Source organism: Arachis hypogaea, chromosome 15, assembly GCF_003086295.3.
Source record: "Arachis hypogaea cultivar Tifrunner chromosome 15, arahy.Tifrunner.gnm2.J5K5, whole genome shotgun sequence".
In the NCBI taxonomy this organism is placed as follows: Eukaryota; Viridiplantae; Streptophyta; class Magnoliopsida; order Fabales; family Fabaceae; genus Arachis; species Arachis hypogaea.
In genome coordinates this window covers 151,426,768-151,452,299 of record NC_092050.1, presented here as the reverse complement: position 1 = coordinate 151,452,299, position 25,532 = coordinate 151,426,768, and the positions used below count along the sequence as shown (strand labels likewise).

General features: G+C 33.4%; 2 protein-coding genes across 2 annotated transcripts; one reads left to right on the top strand and one right to left on the bottom strand.

Moving 5' to 3' along the window:
• LOC112751365 (probable oxidosqualene cyclase) lies at nt 1–18,730 on the top strand. Its single transcript, XM_025800473.3, has 18 exons — nt 1–332; nt 1,344–1,541; nt 3,008–3,097; nt 9,583–9,777; nt 10,481–10,565; nt 12,576–12,742; nt 12,956–13,141; nt 13,756–13,869; nt 14,829–14,951; nt 15,041–15,163; nt 15,418–15,516; nt 16,207–16,263; nt 16,336–16,382; nt 16,476–16,619; nt 17,202–17,379; nt 17,738–17,818; nt 17,914–17,997; nt 18,437–18,730. Exons 1-18 carry the CDS (start codon nt 129–131, stop codon nt 18,572–18,574), a joined length of 2,313 nt encoding a protein of 770 aa, XP_025656258.1. The 5' UTR covers nt 1–128; the 3' UTR covers nt 18,575–18,730.
• On the bottom strand, nt 18,653–25,461 carry LOC112751364 (uncharacterized). Its single transcript, XM_025800469.3, has 18 exons — nt 25,199–25,461; nt 25,068–25,095; nt 24,837–24,937; nt 24,504–24,710; nt 24,075–24,318; nt 23,780–23,955; nt 23,591–23,673; nt 23,074–23,146; nt 22,741–22,806; nt 22,319–22,361; nt 21,879–22,018; nt 21,395–21,607; nt 21,187–21,271; nt 20,695–20,989; nt 19,962–20,220; nt 19,609–19,819; nt 19,262–19,476; nt 18,653–19,133 (listed from the first exon to the last, which is right to left on the bottom strand). The coding sequence occupies exons 1-18, from the start codon at nt 25,322–25,324 to the stop codon at nt 18,984–18,986; spliced, it is 2,715 nt and encodes a 904-aa protein (XP_025656254.1). The 5' UTR covers nt 25,325–25,461; the 3' UTR covers nt 18,653–18,983.
• Between the last annotated feature and the right edge of the window lie 71 nt (nt 25,462–25,532).

Genomic DNA, 25,532 nt, shown 5'->3' with positions numbered 1-25,532 from the left:
AGCTCAAGAGAAGCATGTGAAGGTGCCCGCATGGTATAACTACACCCTGAGTGTGTAGGTACGTATGACCTAATTACTATATAATAATATTGGAGGTAGCAATAATTAAGAGATCAAAGAAGATAACAATGTGGAAGCTGAAGGTTTCAGAGAGGAAAGAGGAGAAGGAGTGGGTTAGAAGCATGAACAAGCATCTTGGAAGACAGTTTTGGGAGTTTGATCCACACCTTGGAACCCAACAACACCATCTTCAACTTCAACAACTTCGCCAACACTTCACCGATAACCGCTTCCAATCTAACCATTCCTCTGATCTCTTAATGAGATTTCAGGTCCATAATTATATATATATGTTTTTCTCTTTCATTTTTATTGTGATTTCCTTAATTAAGTTTATATCTATCTATCTCATAATAAATTAATAATTATATTATATATACACTAAAATTAATCATTAAAATTATTTATCATATATTTATGTATAAATATATTTATTATTTAATTTATTTTTAATATATATTATATTATAACATATATTTTATACTAGTAATAAATTTTAATAACTAATTTTAGTGTATAAATAATATCTTTATAAATTAATTAGTTCTGTGAAGTAATTAATAATAATAATTAAATATGCGATTGATTGAGACCTAAATAAAGAATTTTGGCTTATTAATTACTAGTTTTCAATCTAAATTTTAAGAATGAAAAAGTATTTTATGATATTTCTTTTAAGAAGATATTCTTTTAGTCAAAATGGAATTAACAAAATGATATATATGTGTACATAAAAAATTAGTTGTTATATATTTTGTTTTTATATATATTATTTAATTTATTTTTAATGTGTATTTTATATTTTAATATATATTTTATATGAATAATTAATTTGGTGGTTAATTTCTATGTATACATAGTATTATTGTATAATTAATAACTGTATTTTCACTCTTTCTCTTTTTTAAAAAAAAAAATAAAAAAGACGATGCTTAATTAATTATATTTGATTTCCTTTTTCTTAATGTGGTAAATACATCATGTTGATTACAAAATTGCTATTAATTATGTAACATTGTATTTTTTTAATATATAAATAAATGTATTTCTGGCGAAATGTATTAGACCCTAATCACGAAAAATCTTATTATATATGCGATAGATGGTAAAATTTGCAGGTTACATGTTAAATTCATATTTATCATCAAATTTCACTATTAATTTTAATTTTTGTCTCAAATATACAAGTATAGTTAAAGAAGCTATGTAAGTTCTTTTAACACCCTAAGTAATAAAATTGCTTATGATTTAATTTCATCTATGTTTAATTTGCATATATATAGTTCGCGATGGAAAAAGGGTTAAAGATGAATAACAAAAACGTGAATAAGATTGAGAAGGTTGAAAGTGAAGAAGAAATAAAAGAGGAAGTAGTGAGAAAGACACTAAAAAGTGCATTGAGATCTTTATCGACTCTGCAAACTGAGGATGGTTTCTGGCCTGGTGACTATGGTGGTCCTTTGTTCCTTTTACCCGGTTTGGTATGTAATTATTATCATTAATTAACATCTAATTAATTATAAATAATCTCTTCTTTTTTAGTAAAATTATATAAAAACCTAATTAAATTTAGTAAAATTATAAAGATTAAAAGAGGAATTACGTCTAAATAATATTAACCTGTATAATATTTTCTTATTTTTTGCTGGAAGTGTTTTTGTTTTATTTCTTGGTTGATGTTGGTGAGTTTGGAATCTAATTGGGTAGATTCTTGGTTGATGGGAGATGAATAAGACAATTTTTTTTCCGAGGTAAGAACCTCTATTAACAAATTCATCACTTTAATTTCTAAAACCATCAATTTAATGTCTCCGAAATTATATAATTTGTAGTTTATTTTGGGAGTTAACAAAGATCAAATTATATATCTTTTGATTTTAAAAATATTTAAAAAAAAATTTAATTAATATAAAAAATATGAATGATTTTATTTTTAACAATCAGTTTAGAATGTTAATGAATTATTATTGTTTTGTTAATTTCTCGTGTTAAATAGTACTTTAGTATAGTACGTAATATTTGTTTACTGTATATGTGTTACTATGACATGTCACATCATATTATTGATCATTACATGACATGCATATGGAGAAAAATGTTCCACGAATGATACAATTGAATAAACAAACAACACTTAATCTGTTCCTTCTCTATCTTTTTTATGTATAAAAATATAAGACAATAAATATACATTCTTTTTAAATTAGTTAATGGTCCCCCTCTTATCTTATCATCCGTACATAAATTATATGAATTATTAATTTATTATAAACTGAGTTGTTATTTGTTAATGAAGATGTATACGTAATTCGAGTGATTTTATGGCTTAATATATATTTTTTAGACTATAAATCGTGCTCTTTTACAAGTTTAATCTAATTTGTTATTAATGAGGAAGGACAAATAAATAGTTTTACGATTGCTATAATTAAAAGAATTATGTATAGGAGACCACTTTAATAAACACACTTAAAATATCATTTATAAAAACACATATAATTTAATGAGTATCCTCATAAATTCTTTTCCCTAACTAATTTTTGAAGGTTAAAAACACAAAAAAACTAATTTTTAAACACAAAAGAACCAACGTAATTAACTTAAAATTTTTGAAGGACAACTTTGATTAAAAAAATTTTTGAAGTACCAATTTAAAAAATGAGTGATTTTTTAGAAATAAATTTGACTATTTTTTAAATATATTTAGATAAGAAGAAGTCTAAGGGGCCAGCAACTTTGTTAAATTCTGGCCAGCATGTAACCAGCAAAGAAAAGTGAGCAATTGGATGAAATCTCACACCAATATCACACTATTAAAACCATCATTAATAACTATTTGATGGCTATAAATCACAAAAGTTGCTGCCCTAACATTCCTCTTTAGATATTTAATACATTGATAGTATATTTAAAGTATAAAAAATTTAATTTTTGAATGATGTGGTAGGTGATTGGATTATGGGTAACTGGAGCTATTAATGCTATCTTGTCGCCTGAGCATAAGCAAGAGATCCGGCGTTATTTGTTCAATCACCAGGTATTTCTATATATTCCTGCTTTTCTTCTATATATCTAATTATCTATATCGTTTAAAAATTTTGATATATTTAAAATTAACTGCATATAAATACATTGAATTTTGATTATATAAAAATTTAAGGAATATATGTTTACCATTCTGAAAATTGGAAGTGATTTTTTTTTTTGGTGACTAAACAAGGAAAGAAACAAAGCAAAAACTATTCTAAATCCGAGCGGATGATTCGTTGGAGATCAACACCAGGCTCAGACCAAATAACATGATTAGAGTTACTCTTGGCACCATATTTAGCCATCCAATCCGCAGCTCTATTTGCTTCTCGGGACACCCATTCAACGTGAACAAGCCAAGGACGAGATAAAAGTTCCTGAATCTTGTGAACCAAATCTGTTACTTCAGATGGATACCCACTTGTAAGCTCATGCATGATGGGCAGAATGTCAAGGCAATCTGTTTCACATATAATCTCCCTCAAACCGCAATCCCAAGCTAAAACCAGCCCCCTCCAAGCAGCAAATAATTCACATCTGATTATAGACCAAGGGGGAATGCTTCCAGAGCAGCCCGAGATCCAATCTCCCTTAGAATCTCTAATAATACACCCAAATCCCGCTAAATTTGAATCCATATACAAGCTTGCATCACAATTAACTTTAAAACTATTGCCTACCGGTGGTTCCCAACACAGGCAATTTCGGAGAGACCTAAAGGCATTGCTTCGATTCCTGTAAACCTGTAAGTCCTTGGCGGTAATTCTGGCCAAGGCAACAACCTTATGGTCTGTCCAAGGGTTGTCAGTGTTGAATATGTCATTGAACCTATGTCTCCATACCCACCAAAGCCCTGCACCAAAGGACGCCTCATTGTTAGCCAAGGCCTTCCGAAACCACTCTTCAAAAGCAGTACCAGCCGTCGAGTCCAGGATACTAGGATCCAACATATACCAGATTGCCTTTGATCGTTCACAGTCTCTAAGGCAATGCTCCATAGTCTCCTGCGCCTTGTTACATCTCTTACACATATCTGAAGAAGCTAAATGCCGCTTGAATCGAAAGGTCTCAGTTGGTAGAGCATCATGTAAGCTAAGCCACATAGTAAATTTGAACTTCTCTGGAATGTTTGTGTTCCACAACCAGTTCCAATTACTGTTGGCATTCCAATTTAATGTTTTCTTTAATAACCATCTGTAACCCTCCCTTGCACTATACTTTTTTGTTGCTGCAGGCCACCACTCCCACTGTGGCTCCAACTCAGTCAAACTAGGATATCTCAGACCACAAATAAACTGCTTAATCTCATGCGGAATAGGCGTGGTAAGACTATCAACCTCCCAAGACACCCCTTTCCACAAGTCAGCCACCATGAAATCTGATTCAGAAATATGTACATAAGGAACAAGGTTGCAAAGCTTACCAAAAGGAGTCCACTCATCATACCAAACTGATTTGTGGACATCTCCAATATTCCAATGAAGCCCTTCCTTGAGATGCTCATAGGCACTAACAATGTTCTTCCAGGTAGCCGATGAAGAAATTCTACTGTTTCCATTCATACCAGATTGATTCCTGAGATATTTATGCTTCAGAACCTGCACCCATAACTTCTCACTATTATTTAGACAATCCCATACCAACTTTCCCAGAAGCGCCATGTTAGCACAGGAAGTATCCCTAATACCCAATCCTCCTGCCTTTTTAGGAGTTATGGCGACCTCCCACCTGACCAGAGGCAGCCCTTTTCCAGTCGCTTGGCCTTTCCACAAGAATTGTCTCATCAAGGAATCAATTTTATTACATGCATACTTCGGGAGAAGAGAAATTTGCATTTCATAAACTGGGATAGAGGCCATAACCGATTTAACAAGACAAAGCCTCCCTGCCTTATTCAGTAGGCGTCCTTTCCAACTGGAGAGCTTTCTCGAAATTTTTTCAATAATCTCCTGAGCCATCTTCCTGGAAGCTCTGGCATGACCGATGTTAATTCCTAGGTATTTACCCAAATCATTGCAGAACCGGATGTTAGAGACCCCTGAGAGAACCTCTTTTCTCCTCTTCGACACCCTCTTGGAACACTGGGCCTTTGACTTATGAAGATTTACCTTTAAACCTGACGCTCTAGAAAACAAGTCCAAACAATGCATGACCTCTATTACTTGAGCTTTTGATGCCTTACAGAAAAGCAAAAGATCATCTGCAAACATCAAATGAGAGAGTCGTGGTCCATTCCTAGAAACCGCAACTGGGTTCCACAAACCTTGGGAAACTCTATGAGAGATAAAGCAGGCAAGCATTTCCATACAGAGTACAAATAGATAAGGAGACATAGGATCTCCTTGCCTCAACCCTCTCTTCGGATTGAAATTTTGGAGCTTGTTCCCATTCCACAAAACTGCCAACGAAGAGGAAGTCACACAATTCAATATAAGATCAATGGTAGCCTTTGGAAACCCAAACCGGACCAAAGTAGCTTCCAGAAAACGCCAGTCTACCCTGTCATAAGCTTTTTCCAAATCAATCTTGAATGCCATGGTCCCTTTTCGAGACTTGGTGTTCCTCATGAAGTGCATAATCTCTTGAGCAATGATAATATTCTCTGTGGTTCCTCTTCCTGGAATGAACCCTCCTTGCAAAGGACCAATGATCTCCGACAGGAAAGGTCTGAACCTGTTAACTAGAACCTTTGTGACAATTTTATAAATTACATTACATAAGCTAATAGGCCGAAACTCCCGTAAGGAAGAGGGAACTTCCACTTTAGGAATTAGAACAATGAGAGTATCGAAAATAGCCGCATTCAATGGCTCACCCTCAAAGGCTCGCTTGACCAGTCTACACACATCGTTGCTAAGAGAGTCCCAGAACTCTTTGTAGAAAATTGCTTGAAATCCATCTGGCCCTGGGGCTTTAAATGAACTCATGGTCATCACAGCTCTTTTAACCTCTTCAGACGTCACCGGTTCCACTAACTTTTGACAAGCCTCAGTACTAAGAGACGGGCAAGGAAAAGGCCCCATGGCGTCCAGGTCAATATCCTCCCTTGTAGAAAAGAGCTTTTGAAAGAAAGAATTTGCCGCCATTTCTAGAGTCGTAGTCTCCGTGGCCCAAGACCCATCCTCCAAAAATAACCCATGAATTTTGTTCCTCTTTCTCCTGATAACTGTCTGCAGATGAAAAAATTTTGTATTTCTGTCTCCACATCTCACCCATTGTTCTCTAGATTTTTGATACCACAACAACTCTTCTTGAAGAAGGACAGCATTCAGTTCCTGATGCAAAACTTGCTCTTTGATCCTAAGCTGTTGATCCTCCCGATTTTCCAGAGTAATCTGAACGTCATTCAAAAGCCTCTCCAACTCCCTTTTCTTAACAAAAATATTGCCAAAAACCTTTTTATTGAAGCTAGTTGCATCTTTTTGAACCTCCAACAAACATTTGACTACATCCGGAGCTCCTCTATTCCAAGCTGTATCAACAACATTCCTAAAAAGAGGATGAGTCATCCACGCAGCCTGGAATCTGAACGGACGATGGCCCTTGGTAGCCCTCTTTGCCATCTTGCACCTAGTGAATAATGGGCAATGATCAGAGTGAAGGCGCGCCAGCACCTCAGTATAAGCCTCCGGAAACATTAGTCGCCAGTCCTGGTTGATGACTGCTCTATCAAGCTTCTTGGCCACCTGCACCCCACCTTTCACCTTCCTGTACCAAGTGAATCTTCTCCCAATAGCCCCCATATCAAACAGCCCACAATCCTCCAATGTTTCCGCAAATTGTTCTGCTCTGGCAAGTCTAAATTGCCCCCCTCTAACTTCACTCTGCAACAAAACATCATTAAAGTCCCCTAACACAATCCAAGGTCCGTGGATCATATTAGCAATCCTTGTCAAGTCACCCCACAGTTCTTTACGCCGATGTATATGCGGATTAGCATACACCGCACTGCAGTAACTAGATGTATTGCCCATAGTGATTTCAAAACTGATACATTGATCAACTACATCCAATACTCTCACAGAAATATTTGAATTAGAACATAGAACCCAGATACCCCCACTATGACCATTAGCCTCAACAATACCAACACCCTGGTAACCTAGATTATTCCAAAAAGATTTCATCCTCTCGAAAGCAATATGGGTTTCAAACAGAATGAAAAAAGTAGGATGAAATTTATTCGCTAACTCCTTACTATGAACCCGGGCCAATTTATTAGAGGCACCTCTAATATTCCAAAATAGAAAGCTTAAATCTAAATAATCCATAAAACAATTTGTATTGTAAAAAGGACCAACCTCAGCTGAAGTCCCTAACGAGATGATGAAGATCCACCATCATATCCCCCTGAGCCTTGCTTGTCCTTGTCCGGTTGTTGCCCGGTTTGTCTGTGTCCCTCCACTGACAACCCTTCCAATTTGCCGATTTGCTGCTTGCTGGTGTCGCCAAGGCAGTCCGGAGTCGACGGCGAATTCTGCAAAGAAGAAGGGCGCAACCTCTTGTGTCCGTTTTTGATAATGGCAGTGAAAGTCGGCACCGCAACGGAGACAGATTTGCCCTTCACCCCTTGCTGTTTGGAAGATGCCATGCGTGCCTTAGATCCGCTAACCGACCCGGTCTTCACCCCTGATTCAGCTCCTCTCATACGTAGCCCAAAGTCACGGTTCTGGTCCAATTTCTGATTTGAGCGCACCGGCATTTTATCTTTAGATGTTTGTTGGGCTTTGTTTGATTGACTCAATTTTCCTCTCCTTTTACCGCTGACTTTGGTCCAGCCAGCCTCATTTTCCAAATGTTGGGACCCCACTTCCTTCCCATGCAACGTATCATCTAATTCCTCCCCAATTTCTGCAACTATCACTGACTCTTTGGGATTGCTTCCAAATTCAAAAATTTTCTCTTTTGAAGCTTCCTGTGGCTGCACCACCCGGGCCGCCGTCTCGGTCACCCTTTCCGAATCTATTGGGGTCATTCTGCAGTCAGTTGCTGGATGCCCGAAACAATTGCACTTGTCACAAATAAGGTGTAAGCATTCATACTCCACCTTATATTCAAACTCATCGACAATCACACTCCGGACCACCGGCAAACCAAGATTAATTTGCACGCAAGCCCGAGCAAATTTTCCCCTTTCCGCCAACTTAGTAGCCAGATCCACCTTGACTGGTCTTCCCACAGCAGAAGCGATTCTCATCATGGCTTTATCCTGATAGTACCATATGCTCAAACCAGAGATTCGAATCCAAACCATAGTCTCCCCGAAAGTGTCCTCACAAGGTTTAAAATCCGGTGTCCATGGCTTAACCGCAATATAGTGACCGAAGATCATCCATGGCCCCCCTAGTAAAACCTTCTCTCGATCGTCCATGCGATCAAATTTAACGAGGAAGTACCCAAAACCCACATCCAAGATTTCATATCCACCGGTGATCCTCCATACCCCTTTCAATTTGTGAAACATGGCCGTGTAACTAAGGTTTTTTCCAAGAACCTTAATCACAATTGCTTCCTTGTATGGTTCAGAAAGGATGTTCCTAGCCTCTTCGGAGAAGCAAACTCTTGGAGGCATAGGATCTCCTTGTTTTCCAGTGACCACTGCCATGGAATCCTCATCTAGAGCTTCAGCCCGATTTATCCCTGTGGCTACCGTAGAACCAATAACCTTGTCACGGAACGAAATCTTGGAAGTCACCCTGGAACTAAGGTCGCCCTTACTTGATCCCTCCTTCACACCTGATGCAAACCCTCCCACACTCTCCCCCTTATCTCTTTCGATGGCATGGCCATCTTCTTCACCGTGTTTCACCCTCAAACGCTCTCTCCCGCTCTCTCCTTCTCTCATTCTCTCTGAGTACGGAGTATACAAATAGTTTCATAATTGGAAGTGATTTAATTTCAAATCAAATTATTTTGTTGGAAATTAAACAAAAAATAAAAAATTGTTTCACTTAGAAATACTATAGAAGCCATTATTTGTTATTTCATTTTTTTCATTTCAATTCTAAAATTTTTGTGTTCTGAACCTTTAAGATCACAGATATTTTAAAAGAAAAAATATTATATATATTATTAAATATTAATATATATTTTGTGGACCGACATACCCAAACATTATTACGATGTATTGTTATTAAATTTGTTGGATACATTCTGTACAATAAATAAGTAGGACCATATAGAGGTGCTCCATTTTAGTTAGTTGGGACATTGGTGACAAATGAACACGAGCAAGGACAGTTACATTATTCAATAATTCTAAGAAGCTCTTTATTTCATTTGTTGGAATATAAATTTTTTGTACATACTGACACAAGAATTCGGTTAATTTAATTTGCTTTGATGAGAAATTGGAATTATTATTCTCAGCAAACATTATTTTATGCATATAAAATTTTAAATTCAAAATTGTTAAAATAAAATAAAAATTCGACTATGCATAATTATTAATTAATTAGTTTGGTTAATTTGTTATTATGGATGGGAGCATAGAACAAAGATGGAGGTTGGGGATTGCATATAGATGGGGAGAGCACAATGCTAAGCACAGCTTTGAATTATGTGACACTGAGATTGATCGGAGAAGACGTCGACGGCGGAGATGGCTTCATGCTCAAAGCAAGATCCTGGATCCTCCATCGTGATGGTCTCACTTCTATTCCTTCATGGGGCAAACTCTGGCTTTCAGTAATAACTCTTCTATTTCTCTATATAATATATTAGCTATTTTGTTGATTGTTATAATTTTATTAAATTTATAATTAAATTTTTATATATATATTTTTTAATTGAATTTATATATTATTTTTAATTTTATAATTAAATTTTTATTAGTATAAAAATATTAAAATTAATAAAATATTTTTTTAAAAAATTAAAGATACCAATAATTAAGAATCTAATTAAATTTTTTTAATTATATATTTTTTAAAAAAAATATTTTATTAATTTTAATATTTTTTATATAAAAATAATTTAATTACAAAATTAAAAATAATATAAAAATTTAACTGAAATAAAAAATATAAAAATTTAATTATAAATTTAATAAAATTATAAATACTAACAGAATAATTAAAACTATCAATATAGTATACCTTAATTAACTTTCGTTTAATTTCTAACTAGTTTAATTATGAATGATGACTTAAGGTCCCACTCCCATCTTAAAGTATGTCCAAAAGTAGTAGAAACAAGATAAATTATTCAATTTTATTAAATATAAAAATGGCAATTATTGTAGAATATAGTAGTAGTATAATTTGTTGTTGCAAATTGCAGTGGTTTTCGAAATAATATATAATTTAATAAAATAAAAAGGTATGGTACGTACATTGTTATTAAATTAAGATTAATATATAATAAGATGGGTTATTATTGGCATATATAGGTGCTTGGTGTATATGAATGGAGTGGCATGAACCCAATACCCCCAGAGCTATGGCTGCTTCCCTACTTTGTTCCTGCTCACCCTGGTTCATTCTCATTTATAATTTTATATCTCAAATCCAATATAATATAATATTACTACCACATATATCAATCTTTTTTGTAATGATCTTACCAATAAATGTGACCTTAATTTCTGCTTATCACTTTAATAGAATATCTATCTTATTTTGTAGTTGGAGAGAACATACATTAATACATATACAAACTAAGAAATATAAATATAAAATAGGTAAAAAATAGTGTGTTTTAAGATTTTTTTTTTGGATACTTTCTATATTTTTGAAAAATAGAGACCCAAGAAAATATAAGTTAAGCATAGTTTAAAAGGTTAAATACGATTTTGATCCATAATATAGAGACCGAAAATTTATTTCGTCTCCGACTTTTTCTTCGCTACAAAATGGTTCCAAAGGTTTAACTTAGTTTTAAAATCGTTCTTTTTACTAAATTTTTTATTTTTATTACCAAATTACCTTTAATTAAAAAAAAAACGGGAAAGGGGAAGGGGAGGTCGCGCTTTGGGGGGGTGTTTCCAGGAAAGAAGAGGGGGAAGGGGGAAGAGAAGGTGGGGAATCTCCTCGCCGTCACCGCTACTTCCTCGCTGCTGCTCCTTTTTTCCTCAGCGCACATTTACACTAACGGCAAGAGAGGAGAGAGCAGAGGGAGAGAGAAAGAGAAGAGAGGAACGGAGTCGTTCTCGTCACCACACTCCTGCCCTCGTTGCGATTCGCAGCGCCGCCGACCACCACAACTCCCTCCTCGTCGCGATTTGCAGTCCGCCACCACCACATCGTCGTTCTCGTCGCAATTTGCGGCGTCGCCACCACTGCCGCAGTCCTTTCCACGCGATCCGCTACTACCACCACAACTCTCCTCCCCTCGCGATTCGCAGTTCGCTGCCGCAGCCCCTCCTCCCCCACCACCGCCGCAATCATTTTCCTCGCGATTTGCATATCACTTGCTCTCCCTCGAAGTCTCTGTAGTGCTGTTTCAATTTTTTATTTTTTTTATTTTTCATATTTAAAAAAGGTGTTTTGCTTCTGTTTATTCTATTGTTGTTGTTATTGTTGATGCTTCTGGTTACTTCTGTTTATTCCTTTTTATTTCATTGTTGTTGTTGATGCTTCTGGTTGCTTCTTCTTCTGTCTGCTTTTGTTTTTGCTTCTGCTTTTGTTGTTGTTCTGATTTCATTATCCATTGTTATTGTTATTGTTGTTCTTCTGGTTGTTATTGTTTGATTGTTGTTGATTCTGTTTCTATGTTCTGTTTCTATCTACTTCTGATTCTGCTTTTGCTTGTGTCTCTGCGCCTCTGCTTGTGGTTGATTTTGGGGAAGAAGAGGGGAGAGGTATTTTTGTTGAAAGACAATTTTAAAATTAAGTTAAACCTTTAGGATTATTTTGTGGCAAAAAAAAGTTAGAGACAAAATAAATTTTCGACCTCTACGTTAGGGACTAAAATTGTATTTAACCCTAGTTTAAATGCTTAAAATTCTAAATTAAAGTTAGACCCTAATTCCGGCAGGACGATAGATACCTACTTAAACTTTTGTTTTTTTTTTTAATGAAAATTAAAATTTACCGTACCTTTCAAATTTTAATAATATATATTGCTTTGAAAGGTCCAAAAATAATGTGGAAGAATTATATAATTTTTTTATATATTGAAACAGAAGTTTGAAATCACATATTAGTTATTTCACCTACTTAAAATTGATATATATATATATATATATATATATATATATATATATATATATATATTTAAGTTGAATAAATTTTTTATTTAACTCTTAAAATCGTTTAATATTATGACTCTGATGAATAAGTTCATTGATCATGAAAATTTTTATCAGATCAAACAATTTAACTATTCAAAAAGTATGCAATTTTAATTTACTTTTTTAATTCAACATAAAAGTTCATCTGCTTTTGAATTTGATAATAACAATAAATAATAAATAAAGAAGGTACGTAATGTAAGTATGCATGTAACGTACAAATAAATAAATAAATTTGATACAATAATTGCAGGAAGGATGTGGTGTCACACTCGAATGGTGTATCTTCCCATGTCTTATTTATATGGTAGAAGATTTGTGGGTCCAATTAATGGGATTATTTTGTCCCTCAGAAGAGAATTGTACACCCTTCCTTATCATCTAATCGATTGGACCCAAGCTAGAACTCTATGTGCTAAGGTACTAATTATAATGTTTATATTCATTTTAGTTAATTACTTTTTTGGCTATGTATGTTTTCATTTCATCTAATTGTTAAATTCTTCATCCCATTTCGTAAAAAAAAAAATGTCTTAGAATTTTTGTATTATTCTTATTCTTATTATAATGAAAAGTGTATACTATATATCTGTTCTAATAAGTAACTAACCATTGTTATTATTATTATTGCAGGAAGATATGTATAGTCAACGGTCAAAGGTGCAGGAAATAATTTGTGTTCATGAAAATATGGGGGAGCCTTTTCTCATGCACTGGCCTTTCTCAAAACTAAGGCAGAAAGCATTAAATCATGTAATGCAACATATACACTATGAGGATCAAAACACAAATTACATATGCATTGGTCCTGTTAGTAAGGTAATGCTATTATTACTATTATTTAATTTTTCTATTATTGTTATTTAGAAAAATAATATTTCATGTTCACATAAATATTTTCTCAGTTCTGGCACTTCAACAAGGAAGGTGAGCCTTTCTACTGTCTATATTTAGTTATTTACTTGAAGTTTTTAAAAAAGGAATTAGTTAAAAGTAATATTTTTTTGATTTAATTATTCTGATATTAGTTTTTATAATTTTACTGAATTTATAATTATATTTTTATATATATTTTTTTAATTGAATCTCTATATTATTTTTAATTTTATAATTACTTTTTTTATATCAAAAATATTAAAATAAACATAATATTATTTTTAAAAAATATATAGTCAAAGATCTAATTAAATTTATAATTGTGGATATATTCAATTTGTGAAATAAATATTTAATTAATTCTAATATTTTTTACGTTAAAAAAATTAATTATAAAATAAAAAGTAGTATAAAAATTTAATTAAAAATTTAATAAAAATATAAACACTAATAGTGTAATTAAATTGATTTTTTTTATGTTTTTAATTCATTTAATGTATTAAAAATGTGAAGCGAATTGGTCACATGCTATTTGGTCACATGATACTGAGACGCAGGTATTAAACATGGTTTGTTGTTGGTTGGAGGATCCAAATTCCGAGGCATACAAGTGTCACATTTCAAGAGTCAAAGACTATCTCTGGCTGGCTGAGGATGGAATGAAAATGCAGGTCCTACATTAGTTACAAGAGAAAAAATAAATAAGTTTTTAATTTTATTATTTAAAAATACTTAAAATTTTTATTAATTAAAAATTTAAAAATGTTTTTTATGTTTTAAAATATGAGATATTTAAATATTTTTATCTAATATATATAAAGACAAATATATTTTTTTAAAAAATTTAGATATCTCATATTTAAAACAAAAAATTTTATATTTTTAATTATTTAATAATTTATTTATTTTTAAAATAAAAAATTAGAGATCTATTTATTATTTTCTCTAATCAATAACATATTTAATTTCTTTTAACAATATGCTCTTTAATTAAGTTTACACTACAACAGTAAATATTAACCATACAAATAGTTCAATTTTGCTATTAATGTTTAAAAAAGATTTTATTAAAAAAAAATTTAAACAATAAATAACTATATTAAAAGTAGTTTATAAATAAGTTATTTTATTTTTAAATTTTTTGTTTTAAAAGTGTTTATTTTATAAAAATATGGTAAAAAGTAATAGAATTATGAGAGAAATCATTTATTTTAACTAAGCTCCTAAATAAATTCTTAGAAAGTCACAATTTAATTTTAAAAATTGCACCAAACATTAATATTACTACTTTTTATAAGTCAAAAGCTCAAAAAAATTATTTTTGAAGCTTTCCAAACGTACCCTAAATCCTTTTAAGTAAACGATAATTTCGTTTTTGTTTTATTTATTATTTTGAACAAGTAGTGATATCTAAAGTCTAAAATAATTATAAAAAAAATTGATATAAATATTTTATGAGAAATCACACTTTACTTCCTCAATTGTAAAAAAAATTGAGAAGATTCATTATATAGGAATATAGATCCTCTCAATTTTTTTTTTAATTTTTTCTCCCAAATTTTGACAAACACTTGAGTATTAATTAACTTCATTTTAGTGCAAATTCTTATGATAGTTCCATGCATGTCAGGGATATAATGGTTCTCAACTTTGGGATGTTGCTTTTTCTGTTCAAGCAATCTTGGCTACAAACCTTGATGAAGAATGTAGTTCAATGCTTAAGAAGGCAAACAATTTCATAAAATGCTCACAGGTACAATAAAGTTACGGAAGAAGAAGCTAAAATTAATAGTTAAATTAAATAGAGTGTGAAATTTGGTTACACATGGTTTGGTTTTGAAGGTTACAAGGAACAGCTCCGGCGACCCCAGCCGGTGGTTTCGCCACATTTCGAAAGGTGGTTGGCCTTTCTCAACCGCTGATAATGGTTGGCCTGTATCAGATTGCACTGCTGAAGGCTTGAAGGTCATAAATAAATTAATTTACTCATTCATTAAGACCTCAACTTATTAGGAGTTACATTATTTATTTAATTTAGATTCATTTAAGTAAAACTAACACATAAAATTTAAATGACGTTTTATTGATATACTAATCAAAATAGATTAGATAACAGTTGAACATTTAAACAAATTATAAGCTAAGTTAATAAATTTGAAAAAGTTCTTAAATGAAGCACTGATTAATTATGATGTTTGAGCTGTCTACATTCATTGCAGACTTCCATTTTGTTATCAAAGTTGCCATATGAGACTGTAGGAGAAGCAATAGAAACACACAGATTGTTTGACGCTGCTAATCTCATTTTATCCATGCAGGTACCACACTAATTATAATGCATATATATATATCTTGAAATCTCTTAGTTCCAAAAAAAGAAAAGGAATTCATGCATCGCTAGCTGATTCATGATCCAGCTCAGACATTTTTCAATTGAAAAATCTAAATAGCGTTTGTTTTGAGGTACTAGGACAAAGACTGAGAGACTTAGACTCAGTATCATGTTTGTTGGCTCAGAGACTGGTACTAAAATTTCTGTCTCTGTCTCTAAAATTTCAATATTTCAATACCTCCAAAAAGTGAGGACATAGGGGACTGAAATTTTTAGAGACAGAGACTGAAATTTTAATAACATTTTATACCTAAAATACGCATATTTCAATTAATTAATTCCAATTTTATCCTTTGTACAAATTAAATTAAAATTTCATTCTTGTTTTAGTAATTTTATTGATTACAAATTTTTTAATTTATTACTTTTTACTACATTATTTAATCAGCATTTATTTGTACGAAAAAGTAATAACGATAAATAAAAGAGAACTAAAAGAAACATTTACTCAAATTTAGAATTTTAGACCATAATTGTATAAATTTACCAATTAAATAACATGTCACCCAACCAACTTGGGTTGATCGAGTGGTCAGCTCACTCGTCTGCTTAAGCAAGTGTCAGGGGTTCGACCATGATCATGACTCAATCAATTTACTCTTCAATTTTATTACAGAATATTAATGGCGGGTTCGCATCCTATGAGCTCACAAGATCATATGAATGGCTAGAGGTAGCTTCTACTCTCTTGAAAAAGGATTAGGAATCTTCTTTTTTTAAACTCATTTGGTTGCTTCTGTTACAGGAATTGAATCCAGTTGAAACATTTGCAGACATCATGATTGACTATCAGTATGTAACTATGCATTACATTAATTGCATGATTACTTGTTCTTTAGATTAATGATAAGTGAGTTCTTCCTTTTAAATGTCATCTCTTTATAGATATGTGGAATGCACATCAGCAGCAATTCAAGCTCTTGCTTTATTCAAACAAGAATATCCAAAACACAGAAAGATGGAAATAGAAACTTGCATTGCCAAAGCAGCAAACTATATTCAAAGCATACAGTTACCGGATGGTTCATGGTTTGCAATCTTTTTTTATTATTTTCTTATTAACCAACAGAACTCACTTCATTTTGTTCATATCACACCCAATGCAAACTAATTGAGAAATGTCATTTGAACATTCTTTTTTTGATCTTTTTTTATTTATAAAATACAAAAGGAACATAAGTACTTCTCAAAAAAAAATTTACCAAACCAATCCTAAAAAATTTGGAACAAGATCTTCTAAAGTGAGGAAGTTAGAAAAGTGGTCAGGTAAGAAGTTCATCGCTCTTAAATTAAGATAGTGGACACACATTTCATAAAAGTTACAAAATCAACGGTGATTAACTCTCCACTTTACCAACTTTCTCACTTTAGAAGATCCAAATTCAAAAAAATTAGCTGAAATAAGACAAGCTAAAGAACAAGGGACAAGGGAAATTAGGCGGAACTCTTGATAATTTATTTCGTTTTTTTTTTTTTTTTTTTTTAGTTTTTATAACAATGAATGAAGAATAATATTTACACATAAGAAAATCATTTCTCGTCTTAAAAGTGAACTTTCTGAGTAAATGATTATCTTAAAGTCAAAAGGTATTAATATTTGTATTTTACCAGGTATGGATCATGGGGAATTTGCTTTACCTATGGCACATGGTTTGGAATTAAGGGACTGATAGATGCAGGCAAGAGCTACCAAGATAGCCACAGCATTAGAAGAGCATGTGATTTTTTGCTTTCCAAACAGCTAACTTCTGGTGGCTGGGGAGAGAGCTATCTCTCATGCCAACAAAAGGTTTTATCAACCTTACACCTAATAACTTTGTGCTTTAATAAGAAACTATATTTTCCCCCCTTGTGTATATCAAGTTGATTTATCTCCTTCTACCATTGAATGGAGTATGAGATCCAATTGCTCAAGTCAGTTCAATACATGAGGGGAATAAAAAGAGTTCATATAACTCGATGAAGAACCGATAGCTATCGTCTAGATACATTAATTTTTCAATAAACACAAAAGGTGAAAACGACAATTATTTTCAACCGGAGGGAGTTGCATTATTTTAGAATAGTTGCACTACTCTATACTCTAAGCATAGCTTTTTTTTTTTTTTTTTCTTGTCACCAAATAAATAGAACAAAAATGTGCACAGGTATACACAAATTTGGAAGGAAACAAGTCCCATCTAGTGAACACTGCTTGGGCTATGTTGGCACTTATTGAAGCTGGACAGGTATACTATGGCAAATATAAATTGAGTTCAATGTGTAGAACCTACCTTAACTTTTTGGAAAACTAATACTAAGATGAATGAAATCTATGGTTTAGGCTCAGAGAGATCCATCCCCACTGCATCGTGCGGCTAAGCTTTTGATTAATTCACAAATGGAAAACGGGGAGTTCCCTCAACAGGTAACAAGTACCAACCATATACTTAGGGAATTTCTTTGATCAATAATAAAATCGGATGAAAAGTGAAGACTAACTAATTTTTTTAGAGAAATGTACATTACGCATAATGTTTTTTTTTTTTTTTTTCTATCGAAAAAAAAAAAATCTTCACTCTAAACCCAACTTCATAAATTCACCATAACATTACCCATATGTGTGTGTGAGAGAGATAAGAATAAGAATCAAATTGTCATCCACTAAAATTATCAAAAGAGATAAGAATCAATTTGTCATCCACTAAAATTACACCTTTCATCTGCTCATTAAAATAAAATTTGAGGTGGGAATTTGGAGGGGGAAAAAAGGTTAGTGTGTTAAAACTGCTTACACCATGAATTTGCATGAATTAGACCCTAGATGGGGTTAGAGTGCCTAATTGTTGTACCTTGTTAAATTGCAGGAAATACGAGGAGTGTTCAACAAGAATTGTACCATCAATTACTCAGGATATAGAAACATATTTCCCATATGGGCACTTGCAGAATATAGGAGTCATGTAATGCTTGATCCTGGCAAAAGCTCAATGGAAACTGTATAATAATCATGTAAAGAAACAACTTCATTAACTATATTACCCCTTTGGCTGTAAAGAAATATGGTATGGGGGAAGAAAAAATTGAACATTAAAGCTGTAAAATTTCTATTGAATAAATCACTCATGGAATCAATAAGTTGCAATTTTACTGATACAAAATCTTGTTTCGAAATTTTCTCAATGCTCGTGTATGGACTATGGAGCCTAGTATGCAAAACTATAATTCCTTGGTATAAACCTCATCCACCAGATTTGACCAATTTGCTGCCCTGATTTCTTCACTCCAAGAAATGTTGTGTAGAACAAATACTTTTTAACTTTCCCGTTACTCAGTTCAATGATTTGCTTTCATCTTGTCTATATTACTCAATGGCCGTTAATTGAAGTTTCGAAATTGAGGGCTTTGTCATAACTAAATATGGGAATTACTAAGAAAGCCAACCACGCATCTTACACTTTGAAACATTTTATCTACCCTCTGCCACACATTGCACTGAATATCAAGAAGCTTCCGAGCCTTTTCTTGTAAGTGTGAATGCTGCCGAATCGTCTCACCATGTATCTGGCAACAGGAAGCGTGGTACAGAAATTGTAATCATACAATCAGAAAAACAAATATTTCTTATTTAGTGAACATGTGTCTATGAACAGTCAAAACCACCCAACAATGAAAAAGGAAAAGTCTCTGACCTTCAAAAATAACCTGATGACAGCTTGTAGGAACTCGAAATTATTTCTGCAGGAGAGCTCATGGATGAAATAATCCATAAGCTGTTTAATCGATACTAACTCCGGTCTATTCTCACCTTGTTCATCATCATTGTCGTCAATTATCTGAAGCATTCGAAGTTCCATATCCAGAGTTGACGGAGATAATCCTTTGATATAATCAGTGAATGCGCCATCTGCAACATGGAAAATCAAGAAAGTTATAATGCACTTACGAGGCACTTTCAAGAGAATGAACACTATTGAATTAATTGTCGGTGAAATAAACATATGATATTTATACAAGAACAAAATAGTTGGGTTCTTACAGTTATCTGAAACGTTTGAGGATTGAAGAAGATGCAGAAAACAGGATGACGTCGAATCTAATCTTGTCTTTTTCATTTGTTTACCATCCCTCTCTTCAACTGATAACTTACCAGGCTCAAACAATATTTCTCCAGATAGGGATGGAACTGAAGGCAAGAAAAATGGGGCTTTTTCGGGTTTCTTTGGAGGCTCAATAGGTTTATTGCGTATCTGGAATTAAGAGTTTGTTATACAACAATCAGGAGAAATATAAGTCACTTGAGCAAAATACAAATGAAAATGAAGGAAAATAGGTTTCACAAAAATGTCCATAGCAGGAGAACTGAGATGAATGTTGCTGAGAAGTGCATACCTTTATAATGTCTAAATTAATCAAGCTTTGCCACTGGCTCTTTGGCAGCAGTGAGAGTGTGACCAAATCAGGTATTTGATTAACTTGACTTGGAACATGTGGAGCATCTTTAGGTTGAGAAGCATTCACCACCTCATCCAACTGCTCAACTTGAGAATGTTCTGTGGAAGATATAGATGGCAACTTGACACTCACCACCTCTTTCCCACTTGCATATGAATCAACAGTTGAAGTACTAGAGAACATTGTTTGGTTTACCCTGATAAAAAGTGTCAGCATAAAAGAGGGTTTCTAATTAAGTAGAACACTTTTTTTCCATTTGATGTCATTATCATTTAAATAAAGGTTTAGCTAACATGTGTCATAAGGGCACATGATAAGACTACTATTGTTTTCACTTAATAAATGAAAAACAAATGCATTGAAAACTTAAATTTTTAGTGTTTTCAAGAAAAATTTTCTTAATTTATCATCTTAACATGTGCCCTTAGGACACAAGTTAGATAAACCCTTTAAATAATCACATCAACTCTTCCCATTCAGGAATTTTATTTCAGAAATTAATGTCACTTAAGCCCTAACATCAACTTTTCCCATTCAGAGTTATTAATCTTGTGTGTGTGAAACATTGTGTGTGAAATTACCAACATTGTGTGTGTGAAACATTATGGGAAACGTAAAAAGTTCTCCACAAAGTGGTTATTACCCATGAGGAATGAATTAAGAAACTCACCACAGGTATACCCCATTTTGATCAACATGAGCAGTTGCTAATATATCCATGTTTGGGGAAAGAGATAATGCTGTAATAGGCACATTAACTTGAATTGCATCTATCTGTCTTGCTAAGATCACATCCCAAATTCTAAGACTTCCATCCATACTAGATGACAAAAGCCACTTCCCATCCTCACTGAAGCACAAGTCTGTAATGCGATCAGTGTGACCATCAAACTTGCGAACTAATCTAAGAGCCACAACATCAAACAATCTGATTGCTAAATCATTTGCTACCGTAGCCAGGAGACCTACAAAAATCATTAAAACACTTCAAATCACATAGATCCAACAGTATGAATTATAAGGCAGAAATTTCTTCCAGTCTCTTCTAAATATTTTTTCTCTTTAAAAACAGAAGATAAAAGATTAAAAAAATATATTATGATGATAAACAATTTACACAAACATATGGGGGGATATGGAATGTAGTAAGAACTCAATTTACCGTTATAACGATGATAAACAATCTTAACAACAGAAGAACCAATCTCCCATCTGGATTTAAGTTCACGTTCTTTGAAATCCCAAACCTGCAGAGACATTATAAATGAGGATTTCCAGTCTAATGTCACAATATTAACTAAGTGATTGTGCATTGTTTGTTAACTTCAACGAGTGCCAATTACAGCTGCTTCCAGATAAGAAATATGAACCTTTATATCTCCTTGATATCCTGCACTTATCATGAGAGTGTTAGTTGAGTCACATGCGACTCCAACCACTTCACTGTCATGAGCACACCTTAGTGATTCTGACATGTCAATGTAAGCACCCCGAGGTAGTCCAGATTGTAGGTTAAACCTTTCAATCCAACCACCTGCTGTCCCTAGGATGGCGAAATTGCCACATGCACTGATGGCGCAAGCCTGTTGACATATGATAGTAGTCAATCAGAATCATTGTTAGCCAAAAGGTTTAATTATACAGTTTTTCCCCCCAAGAAGTGATCTAAAGACACTTTTTAAATAATCAGAAGTGGAAAATATTCAAAGAAAAAATGAAAAATAATGCTCAAGTTCTCAATTAACTAGGCATTTTACTTTTCATTGATTGCTTTCTTTGTCCAATTTCTCACTAAGTGCCCTTAATGCACTACATAGAAAATCCTAGAGATAATGAATAAAGTGAGATCCTAACCTTTACAGGTGTTGGATTTTCTGGGCAGGGATTCAATATATGTTCACCAAGAACAAAATTTTGAAGTCTCCACACATATGCCTGAGCAGTATCCATATGACAAGTAACTACGTTGCACCAATCACGTTCTCGAATTTCAGCTGAAGTTTGTATAAGAAATAAGAGGATTTGAAACAGATAGCAGCAGATTATAATATAATACACCAAGTGTAAACCAGCAAAATTCAATCATAGAGATTTTGATTTTAAGGAGCTTGGTGGTCGTAGATCTATATGACTAGGCTATCTTTTTATTTACTTTCAATTTATATACTTATACACATGCCTTTAAGGCTGGATTCCCCACTGTAATTCAGATTCTACATTAATATACATCAGTTTCAATTCCATTTCTTCAGCAAAATTAGAACTGAATGAATAGTAGCAGAGAAATAACCCACCACAATCAAATGCAATCACGGGCTTCAACTTTATTTCTTCTTCCTGTATAAACACATACACGAAATGAGGGATGAAAAATCTATTCAAAACAGGAAGCACAAAGACCCATGACTCACAATTAATATCATATAGTTTCCGACCTAATCATGACTATTGAACTGAATGCTTTAAGAACTAGAAAGCATAATCACAACATAAAAATAAAAAATAAGCCAGATTAAGAATACCAAAATCCAAATTTAGGTATCCGAGGTCATAAGATGTTTTCAATAGTAAAACACACATTTATATATCTTTGTAATTATCATACTAAGTCTCTAAACAAAACATTAAGAATTTACAGAGGAATATTAAAGCAAAAGCAACGCTTTCACAAGCTCTGCTAAGCAACAATAAGGAAAGCATGAAACACCAACCATACCTTTACTTTAAGTTTCTTGGCTCGTCTAGAAACATTGTGCTGAGAAAGCTCTCTACTTTGTTGATCCTATCAAAAAAACGCATTGCAAACACCATAAACATGTTATATATGGGGAAACCAATTGATGAAATTAATACACAGAAAATGCCAAATATAGAGAGGAAAAGAAAATCTACATGCTAACAACGCTTGTAGGGAGAAAATGCAAAATTCCTTTTCTTTCTTTCTTTTTTATCTTTTTTTTTTTTTTTTTGAGGGGATGTTATTTTGTTAGGCATTAATGAATGACTAGCTTTTGTTGGACCATTGATTGTAGATAATAGTGGCACCAACCTGAACTACAGAGAAAAGCCGAAATGCACGATCCTGACCAGCAGAGAGAATATGTCTTCCATTTGCATAAAACCTGCCATATGTAATTTGCAGGTGTGCCGTAGGTCATGAGACATGCCAAATTAGAAGTGCAAAAATTAAAAGCATTATCATATGATAGCATGGAAGAAGAATTAACGTGGCTAAAACGTAAAAGGAGGAAGCAAGTAGACTGCACATAACAATCCATTGGCTGCACATCATGTAGAGGTCAAACAATCTTGTTCCACACACATGACAATCACAAAGAATATAAAGATGTCCTCCATCAGAAGAAAAACTAGAAGTTCCATCATTACTTTCTAACCCAAGTGCAAAAAGATTAATGTCCGTTCAAGGAATAGAGAACAAATAAAGGAGCAACATATTTAAAAAAAATTGCTTCAGAATATTTAATATTAACAATGATAGAGAACATTCACAACAAAATTGATAAAAAATTCCCCAAATAAACTAACACCTGGAAAATAATCTTTACTTTATGCAAAGGGGAGGAGCACTATGGCCGCTTCGAAAGCGCAAAAGACGAGGGTCACCATCAGTCGTATCGAAAATCCACATCTGAGCAAGCATAAAATAAATAAATAAATAAAGCAACATATTTCAATGAAAATTTATTATGCATGATGCAAACATGTATGTATCTTCCAAAAAGAAAAAATGTCACCTTAATAGAATTATCTGCTGAAGAACTCATAAGCACTGGCTCATTTGCAAAAAAATGTAGTGATGTGATCACACTATCATGAGCCTCTCTTACAACTGACTGGAGCCTTTTCTTTTCCAGATTCCATACGCTTATGACACCTGATGAACCTCCAGAGGCTAGAAGGGGTTGCCCATCTAAGCCAGATAAAATAATCCACCAACAAAATAAACACAAAACACCAAAAGGCACTAAAAGCCTGAAGAATAGAGGCAGCTCCATATTTGATTTATTATGCAAAATATCACACACTTACCAGTGCAGAAAGATAAGGCAGTGACAGAACCTCGTGTAGAATGTGTAAATGTAACCAATTCTTCATCATAACGAATGTTATGAACATGAACGCTTCCATCTGCACACCCAACTGCAACGACATCTAGAGCAGGGGAGGAAACACAGCAGGTGATCGGTGAATCCCATCCCTTAAACTCAAATATCTTTTTCTTTGTGCTAATGTTCCAAAGCTGCATAGGACCTTGCTCGCTCCCAACGAGAACCTATTGCATATTTCTCAATCATAAAGGAAGTCTTAACTCTAAATGTCACTTTCACTTGACTCCTTAATTAGCCCGTGACTACAATTGCAGCCCCAGTAAAGCCTATTGCCCTATTCATTCTCAACTGAAAATTAAAGCCTACAATGTCTATTTAATCTTTGGAATAAGAAGAAAGACATGATTACCTTATTTAGGTAAGTATCAGGATGCATTATACAGCTGGGGCTAAAACTCTGATCAAGCAAAATGTGCCCAAATGGGGAAGGGTTCTGATCCATAACTCCCTTAAATGCCCACAAGAACATGTTGCCACGAATATCAACACTGATAACATGGTCTCCAAACAACAGTAGCAACTTGACTTTTTCACTATGCTTGCTCCAAGTTGCAACCTTAGAATGGTAATAATAATTCAATTAAACTAATTATAAAACAACATGCACAAACATATAAAAATTTTCAAAATTTCCTCAACTTTCCTCAAAGGAGCAAAGAAAAACACTCAGAATAGCATTTACCTGATGCGCACGCTTGAATACTGCAATGTCGTGTCCATATGCAACAAAAGTGTATTCTTTGAAGGATGCAAGTGCAGTAATCTTCTTCGGCAGTTGAGGACCTTCATGCAAAATGTCATTTTTTTTTTTTTTTTTGCATTTCACAAATAAAACGAAAACTAACGAGCTAAAAGAATTAACCCCCCCCCCCCAAAAAAAAAAATAGTGCAGTGCAGTGGTGGTAGTTATTACCAACTATAACCAAATTGAGCTTCGCACACTGCACAGAGAAAATTAGAAATTAAAAGAAAATTATATTGATATTCAAACAATTCAATGAAACAAGAAGAGGAAAACAAAAGAATATAAGAAAACGAAATTACGTTGAAAATCTGAAAGGCCTTTCCAACGCTGACAGTGACGAAAGTTTCGGTGCCGAGTCTCTGAACTGAAACAGGGACACCGCTTGTTATGCATCCAATGGCTCTAAAAGGTTCGAATATTCCCATTCCTTCTTCTTCTTCTTCTATGAAATGAACACGCACTCTCTCTCACCACCAACCATGGCTCGTGGCTTCGCAGGGTTTAGGAGTTCGGGTTTTCAGTTTTGCGTCACCACACTTTGGACATAGAAACGCACCGTTTTATTTGTTATTCTTTCTGTTGAGATACACTTCTCTCCTGTGAATAGTAAAATGTGAAATGACACTTTGGTCC

Coding starts and splice junctions, on each gene's coding strand:
- LOC112751365 (XM_025800473.3), top strand. CDS start 129: ATGTGGAAGCTGAAGGTTTCAGAGAGGAAAGAGGAGAAGGAGTGGGTT. Junction 14,952..15,040: donor ATTTCATAAAATGCTCACAG/GTACAATAAAGT, acceptor TTGGTTTTGAAG/GTTACAAGGAACAGCTCCGG. Junction 17,380..17,737: donor ATCTCTCATGCCAACAAAAG/GTTTTATCAACC, acceptor AAATGTGCACAG/GTATACACAAATTTGGAAGG.
- LOC112751364 (XM_025800469.3), bottom strand. CDS start 25,324: ATGGGAATATTCGAACCTTTTAGAGCCATTGGATGCATAACAAGCGGT. Junction 24,938..25,067: donor GCTCAATTTGGTTATAGTTG/GTAATAACTACC, acceptor TTTTGCATGAAG/GTCCTCAACTGCCGAAGAAG. Junction 22,019..22,318: donor CGTGATTGCATTTGATTGTG/GTGGGTTATTTC, acceptor TACAAACTTCAG/CTGAAATTCGAGAACGTGAT.